Below are 8,826 nucleotides of genomic sequence, written 5' to 3'. Positions count from 1 at the left end.
TGCTTACCACATCAACAAAAATTAAATGACAAACTCAGACACAATTCACTTGAAAAGAAGTTAAAACCTATTCTGAAGTAGGGGATGAAGACGGAGAAAGAGGAGGAGGAAAAGGGGACAAAGGAGAAGAGCAAGAGAAAAGAGATCAAATATTAAGCAATAATAAAATGCTTACGATGTCAACACAAAGTTAGGAAGCAAGTCTTGTATGGACACAATTCATTTTGAACATAACCCATTGGTAGTCTTAGAGGAAAGGAGAGAGAGAGAGAGAGCAGAAAGTGAGAGAATTTGTCAATCAATTATTAGCATGCCGTCTTATGAGAGTTTTATAACAACATCAAGTCTTACTCAATCAGTCTAGACTGAAATCATAGCCCAGTGAGGGAGAAGGAAAACACTAAAACACCAGCTGAAAAGGAAGCGGGCCTCCAAAATGAGATAACTATAATAATAAATGAGCAAAACCATCATAGTAAATATACAACAGAAGTAGTACCATACTTTTCAAAAGACTTCAGTGAATATCTAAGGACCAAACGGCCAAAGAATAGACTAGCAGTAATGGAGGAAGAAAGAGAAGGACGCCATTAGCAGCTGGATTAATTGGGAACTGAACTGCGCATGCGCAGTGGGCGTGGTATTGTTAGATTAATTATTGCATGACAATGATGACACTTTGATAGTGGGTATTTTCCACCAAATGGGGGAATATAACACAATATAACACCTAGGGGTTTACCCCCCAGTGGTGGAAAACCAAAAAGTGGGTATTTTCCACAGATATAGTGGGTATAACCCACCATCGTTTTTGCAGTGTAAGCCTTTAATTTGCTTAGTCCTAGTTCTAGTTCTGGTTCCAAATTTGCAGTTTGTATAGTTCTAGTTTTAGTTATAGTTTTTTATCAGTACTTTGTATAGTTCTAGTTTTAGTTCTAGTTCCAAGCAGATACTCTACATACATGTAGTTATAGTTTTAGTTCTAGTTTTAAGCTCCTAGTTTTCATAGTTCTAGTGTAGTTCTAGTTCTAGTTTAGTTCTTTTTCCTTTATTTTCACACTTTTTTCAATGATATAAGCTCTAATAAGGGTAGTTGGCAACATTTTATGTAGTCAATAGCATATAGTTTTAGCATTAGTTCCATAAAAATAATAGTTCTAGTACTAGTTCTAGTACCAACATCAATTTACAAATAGTTCTAGTTCTAGTTATAGTTCAAAGAAGAGTTAGCTACTAGTTCTAGTTCTAGTTATAGTTCTATAGCTAGAAAATTGTTAGTTTAGTTATAGTTCTAGTTCTTGGAACTAGAACTAGCTAAAAATAATGGAACTAAATGACTTTTTAGTTCTAGTTCCAAAGAACTAAAACAACACTACTGTGCACCTAATTATATTAAACACAATACAGGTAAAGAAATAGTACATTCACACTATGGCCAATACTATGCCTTCATAATCTTCTATATTGAGGTACATGTATTGTGCATGCATAACTGAGTAAAGTAACAAATCATGAGAAGCTAACTTTCTTTTTAATTTTGTATTGATATGAAGGAGGTAATGTGTATTTCTTATTAACATAAACTGGATCCAGTGACAGGTATTGATGATGATTATGAACAATTTGTAACACATCAGACAGTACACTAACTTCAGTCAATGCTTAGACAAAACTAATAATAAAGTTTAACTATCCTTTATGTATGCAATACATTGATACATGATTTATACCATAATTTCTCTAAAAATTCGTCATTACTGTGTTGGGGCAAATAATTTTTAAAACGAAGTTTTAGACGTCAAACGGAATTAATTAAGCCAAAATTGTTATTTTTGACAAATTTAGAGGCAGCATGGTGGAGCGTGAGTGCGTCATGGAAGTCTGCCAAGTTGCTGCTTACCTGCCACTCCATTGCCAGTAAAGATGAATAGAGAGAATCCTGACGAAATTAGAACAAGCGGTAGGGATATTTTTGTGACGAATAATTAGACTACTTTAGGTACTATTTCTCCCAAATAATTATTTATTTTTGAAATTAGGGTGCCGAAATTTTAGAGAAATTACGGTACTCTTTTGTTTATACAAATTCATATACCGTATAGCGGGTATATTTCGTCTGGGAAAATGTTCGTTCTAAGCAGGATTAGAAATTTTCGTTCGTTTTATTTTCGTTCTGAGCAGTTATTTTGCACACGTGGCATTGAGGAAACGCCCTTTTCGTTTGGAAAATGTTCGTTCCACAAGGAATGAGAACGAAATTAAACTCGAAAGGAATATACCCGCTATACGGTATTTATGTACTTGAGTTTTTAGTTGTAGGACCAGAAACTCCCTCCTCCTCTTGTTTCTTCTTTCCTTCTTCTCTGTCATTATCATCATCAGCTCTCTCTTCTCTAAAGTCAACATTTTAGTTTCTGAGAGGTCTCCTATCCTACAAACGATGTACACGTACACGCATCATAGATATTAGAGTAAATGAAAGGGATTGGAAACGGGGGCGTAGGCTGGTTGATGTTGCTATTGGTTACGGGCCCAAAACCTGGTTGATTCCCATATTTATGGAGGTCCAAGAGGACGCTTACTTATGATATACCTACCGTTCGATATAGAAAGTGTTGGACTACCTGCAGCAAGGTTTTTACTTCTACAACGCTATTTTGCAACGAGTTATAGGTACAACAAAAAATTTTTCACTTTTCGCCCTTTTTCTGTTATAACAAACTCATGCTTCAAGGATTCTAACCCTAACTAGTATCATTCGATATGCAAATGGAAACTCTTTCATATGATTATAAAGATATTGCATTTTACTCTAGCTTGTTTTCAAAAAAAGGATTATAATGACAAAAAAAAACATTTTATGGCTTTAAAAATGCCATAACATTAACATGGTAAAATTATCTGTACAATAGAAAACAGAATTATAAAGAGGAAACATTAGGCTACTTGATGCATTAATTCCACTTGCATAGGAACACTTGTTTGCGAGATATTGCTCCTAAAAGAAAGAAAATCAAGGGTAAATTGTGACAAAAAATTTCAACGAGCCTCTGTCAGCCTAGCAGCAATACAAATGAATGGAGGTTGGGCTACGCCCACGCTTCCGTTTCCAATCCCTTTCATTTACTCTATTATCTATGCATGCATGCTCTAACCCTAGCCACACCTCTTTGCAGACTGGCTTTTATAGGGAGTGTCTTCAGTGTCTTGTATTTCTGAAATGGCGGATCCGGTTGAGGTTGTTGCGCTCTTCTCTGCTTATTCTTCAGGTGATATTGATCGTGTTATTAGTTTGATTGATGCTGGAATGTCTCTTTTTACTCCTAACGATGAAGGTAACACATTGTTTCACTTGTGCTGTACCAATAATACTGACGGACCCAGAATATTAGAACATATTTTCACTGTAGTTGACTCGTCAAGTCATAGCATTGATAGTACAGCACATAGTTACTATGATAAGCAGTGGAAAAGTGTAGATTTTAATCTAGTAAAACGGGTACTTTATATTAGAAATAATGATGGTGTTACACCCCTTAATTTAGCTTGTAGCAATGGAATACCTGGGTGTGTTCGATTGATTCTATCACACTTCCCTGCTACGGCTAAAAGTTCTATACTATTTGAATTATTTAACGATGTCATTAAATGCATAAACGATGCTGCTAGTTGGCAGATTATTCGATTATTATTAGTGAAAATAACACTCAGAGATATGATGGACACGTGTAATAAATGTGAAGACACTCAACATCTCCTAAGATTCTTTCCTATGGATAATGAATACTTTCAGTTAAGTGATGGAAGGACAACTATACTTCATTTAGCAGCTACGTCTGGTGATCTAGAATACTTGACTACTATTATTTGTTTAGGCTTTGATATAAACAGATTAGATAGTGATGGCTACACTCCTCTACACAGAGCTTTTCAATATGGCTGTGTATCAATAGCTAAATGTCTTATTAGTCAACCCAACTGTGAAACATCAAGTAAAGATTACTATGTGGTGCTGTTACATGTTGCCGCTAGTGAATTAGGTGACCTATCATTAGTACAGAGTCTGGTGGAAAGAGGTGTTGATGTTAATATTAGTAACTGTAATGGTACAACTGCATTGCATTATTCTTGTCGTTGGGGTCACTTATCAATTGTAGAGTATTTGACATCTCTTCCTCAATTAAATTATACAAAAGATACTTGGGGTAGAACAAGTATTCATTTCTCGGCGGAGTTTGGGCAAGCACATGTTGTCAAGTATCTTGTTGAATCATGTAACCATGATGTTAATGTAGAGGATAAGTATGGCAATACTCCACTGTACATGGCATGTGTTTATAATCATTTACCAGTAGTAGAGTATTTAACAGCACAACCAAACTGTAACATTAATAGTAATAATGGGAGTCATCCTCTAATAGCAGCAGCAGATAAGGAACATTTAGAAATAGTGAAGCATCTCATTGAATCTGCAGGTTGTAATATTAATGTTAGAGAAAGGGGAACAGGTTTCACTCTGTTACATAAAGCATGCTATAATGGATCACTTTCAATAGTAGAATATTTGATATCTAAGCCACAGTGCGACATTGAAGTTATAGACATTAAATTAAACCAACCACTTCATTATGCAGCATGTCAAGGACACAAGAAAGTAGTTTCAATTGTAGGAAAGAAAGTGAGTCAGGATGGTTTATTTAAATGTATAGCATCAGCAGGACAACTAGCCGAACCAGATATAATGAAACTATTAAATGATTGTTCTGAAGATAGGAAATCATTAATTAATGCATGTCAATCAGGAAGTGTAGACATTGTACGTCATCTAGTGATTGACAAAGATTATGATGTTAATGCTAATGAGAGGTTTGGCAATGGCTATACACCACTACATTATGCATGTGAAAAGGGTAATTTTGAAATTGTTAGAATTTTAACCACTAATCATCTACAATGTAATACTGAAGTTGAGAACAGTTTTAAGGACAGACCACTACACAAAGCATGTGAATCCGGAAATTTAGACATTGTATGTCATCTTGTGATTGACAAACACTGTGATGTTAATGCAAAAGGAAGGAATGGCAATACACCATTACATTATGCATGTGAAAACTGTCATTTTGAAATTGTTAAAATTCTGACTAATCATCCACAATGTAATATTGAAACTGAAAACTTTTCTTATGACAGATCACTACACAAAGCATGTGAATCTGGAAATTTAGACATTGTACATCATCTTGTGATTGACAAACACTGTGATGTTAATGCAAAAGGAAGGAATGGCAATACACCATTACATTATGCATGTGAAAATTTTCATTTTGAAATTGTTAAAATTCTGACTAATCATCCACAATGTAATATTGAAACTGAAAGCATTTTTAATGACAGACCACTACACGAAGCATGTAAATCTGGAAATTTAGACGTTGTATGTCATCTTGTGATTGACAAATACTGTGATGTTAATGGAAAAGGGAGGTATGGCAATACACCATTACATTATGCATGTGAAAAGGGATTTTTTGAAATTGTTAAAATTTTGACTACTCATTCACAATGTAATCTTGAAGCTGAAGACAATTCCAAGTGCAGACCACTACACAAAGCATGTATATCTAGAAATTTAGACATTGTACGCCATCTTGTGATTGACAAATACTGTGATGCTAATGCTAAAGGGATGAATGGTTATACACCATTACATTATGCATGTGAAAAGGGCTTTTTTGAAATTGTTAAAATTCTGACTAATCATTCACAATGTAATCTTGAAGCTGAAGACAATTCTAAATACAGACCATTACACAAAGCATGTGAATCTAGAAATTTAGACATTATACACCATCTTGTGATTGACAAATGCTGTGATGTTAATGCTACAGGGGGTTATTATGGCTATACACCATTACATTATGCATGTGAAAAGGGTCATTTTGAAGTTGTTAAGTATCTGACCAATCATCCACAATGTAATATTGAAGCTGAAGATTATTGCAATAGGAGGCCATTGCATCTTGCATTAAATAATCAATTTCCTGATATGAATATTGTCAATTATCTTGTTAAAGATAAAGGATGTAATACTCAGGGGATAAGAACACATAACAGGAAAACTCAAAATTATCTTCACATTCATCAATCCAGTGGTATAGCATTATTACGTGTCGTTAAGTGTATATTGACAGGTCCTCCTGGTGCTGGTAAGAGTACATTAAAGAAGAGACTCCTCAATAAATCTCTTGATACAGAACCTTCACTTAGTACTGGTGTAATTGATGCAGCTGTACCAGTTAATTCATTTCGTAAACTATTACAGCACAATGCAGTAGTGACTACAGAGTGGAAGGAACAGGAACTCGATGAAGAAGCTATACTGATCACTAAGAAACTATTACCAGCAAACAACACATCAGATGAAAGCGCTAGACCTAGTGCATCTCATCAGTTTAATTTACCATTTGTATATACAAAAACTTCATTATTAAAAAAAAATTCAAGATCACTAGAAGAAATAGGCCTATCTGATCAACATGATGATACAAGTGTTACATTTTCACCAACTTTCATGCACTCTGAAGTAATTGATGCAGCAAGTTATTATGAAACAGACTCATTTGCAAATATGGAGCATGAGAATATAGTTGATTCATGCAGAGCACCTGTCAATTGTGAGGAGGAAGAAACCAGAACTGATACTGAAAAGCAAAATAGCAACAGTTCTGTGTTAAATGGACTTTCAGATTATGTAATGAAGATACCTGTTAGAAAAAGACAAGAATATGAGTGGAAGTTTAAAGCAAATGATGACAATCACACAATGTTACACATCATTGATACTGGAGGACAACCCGAGTTTCATGAAATATTACCAGCTCTTATAACTGGCCCAGCTATCAATCTACTGGTATTCAAACTAACTGAAGATTTAAGGAGTCGCTATCAAATAATCTATCGAACCTCTGATGGTGATTCTAAACCTTATGAAACCTCATTGACACATGAAGAAGTGATATTCCGTTCACTAGCAAGCATAGCTTGTTTAAGACAGAATACTATTGGATGGAGTTTTGATGAAATACCTATTGAAGATAATTCAGAACCTGTTGCCTTCCTTATTGCTACACACAGAGACCAAGTGGATGAGAATAAAGTAAGTGAAGTCAACGAACAGTTACAGATAAAAATTAAAAAGAGTTCAGATTTGTTTAACGATAACCTTGTACAATTTTCTGAAGAAGAGCAAGTAATTTTTCCACTTGACACTACAAAGGATAAAGAAGAAGTAGATCACCTTCGTTCTTTCCTTCACAAGGTTATATCAAAAAAGTTTCAGGAATTAGAAATACCAGCTTCTTGGTGTACTCTTAGTTTAAAATTACGAAAAAGTAAAAAAAAGCTTTTCAAATACGATACATGTTTCAAGTTAGCTCAAGAGTGTGGTATCAAAGGTACAGAAGAGTTTAAAAAAGTTTTATGGTATTTACATCACAGAGTGGGTACCATCATGCATTATCCTAATGTAGCAGGTTTGGAGGATATTATTATCACTGATCTTCAACTAGTGTTTGATCGTATCACTAATCTCATCACAACATGCTTCACTTTTAAACAGTCAGGTAGTGCTGCTGTGGGGGAAGAATTTCGTAAAAATGGACGCTTTTCAGAGTCACAACTAGATGAGATGTCATTACGAGAGAAAGGTGATCCACTTAATACAAAGAAACTTGTAGCACTACTGAAGCATCTTTATATTGTAGCTGGTCCTATGAAAGATAAAGTTGGTCGAAAAACGGTCAATTATTACTTTATGCCTTGTGCTCTAAAACCAGCAGATGTAGAAAGAGAGGAGAGAGGTGGGTCAGTTAGTCCAGCTCCTTTATTGATATGTTTTGAGTGTGGGTATACTCCTGTTGGTGTGTTCTGTTGTCTAGTAGTGTATCTTCTTGATCAGAAGACAGACCAAGTACTGGAATGGAAGTTGACTGGTAATTATCAATATCGTAACAGGATTACCTTTCGAGTTGGTCAATACCATGACACAGTTACCTTAATCAGTTGTGCTACTTATCTTGAAGTGTGGGTTCAGCAAATAAAAGGCTCAAAGCTGTCAACAAATGATTTATTATCATCATTGCACAAAGGACTAGTCACAGTCACACAATCACTTCATTACACTTACAAGTCAAGGCATGAGTTTGGTGTAGCATGTACATGCACTGCAGTACCTCATCCTGCTGTGATTGACTTTAATGAAAGTGCAACTATGTGTGTGAATGGAAGAATAGTGGAGTTTAATGAGAAGCAATTATACTGGTCTAAGAAGGTAAGTAACAATGCATCTTTGCAAACAATGTATTGAATGTGCATGCATACTGGTAGGTTGTTGAACTGAATAACACAATACAAAATCGAAACAGCAAAATATCGTCTCAAACTGGTAAATCAATCAACTTGATGTGTATTTATATTAAACAATATCTTGTAGAATCCCACATTCCTAGAAGTTCTTCATCCCATGGCACAGCTGCAGTAGATATAGAAGGTTGCAATAATTTTGATTTGATATTTGTTTACATTGTCTTCTAGTTTGTCCTAGAGAATTGTTTCGTCAGCACTCAGCTGACATTACCCAGTGCATCTCATTAGATGTAATGCGTGTTGCTGATAGACTGTTTGCTGCAAAAGTGATACCTGAACAATTAAGAAATGAAATATCCAATGTAACTAGTTTAGATGACTATAGAAAAGCCAGCAAAATGACAGTTCACATTCAAAATACTCTCAGCTATCATACAAGTCCCATTGAGTATCTTACTG

At 35.0% G+C, this 8,826-nt stretch overlaps 1 protein-coding gene and 1 long non-coding RNA gene across 2 annotated transcripts in view; one reads left to right on the top strand and one right to left on the bottom strand.

The window, feature by feature from the left end:
* Positions 1-21: 21 nt before the first annotated feature.
* On the bottom strand, positions 22-635 carry LOC109587229 (uncharacterized). The gene is made up of 3 exons (XR_002187484.1): positions 505-635; positions 176-445; positions 22-72 (listed from the first exon to the last, which is right to left on the bottom strand). It is a non-coding gene; the product is annotated as an uncharacterized LOC109587229 (long non-coding RNA).
* A 2,860-nt stretch (positions 636-3,495) lies between these two features.
* Positions 3,496-8,826, top strand: part of LOC100632089 (uncharacterized) — a 5,834-nt gene continuing 503 nt past the window's right edge. The window contains exons 1-5 of the mRNA XM_020003465.1: positions 3,496-3,499; positions 3,546-8,332; positions 8,389-8,446; positions 8,495-8,551; positions 8,596-8,826. Coding sequence (XP_019859024.1) covers positions 3,716-8,332; positions 8,389-8,446; positions 8,495-8,551; positions 8,596-8,826 — 4,963 coding nt within the window. The 5' untranslated portion in view covers positions 3,496-3,499; positions 3,546-3,715. The remainder of the gene's footprint in view (positions 3,500-3,545; positions 8,333-8,388; positions 8,447-8,494; positions 8,552-8,595) is intronic.

The sequence above is a fragment of the Amphimedon queenslandica genome, unplaced genomic scaffold, assembly GCF_000090795.2.
Source record: "Amphimedon queenslandica unplaced genomic scaffold, v1.1 AMPQUscaffold_12645, whole genome shotgun sequence".
Lineage (NCBI taxonomy): Eukaryota > Metazoa > Porifera > Demospongiae > Haplosclerida > Niphatidae > Amphimedon > Amphimedon queenslandica.
Note: the sequence above shows the minus strand (reverse complement) of the source record. Positions and strands in the feature narration are given on the sequence as shown.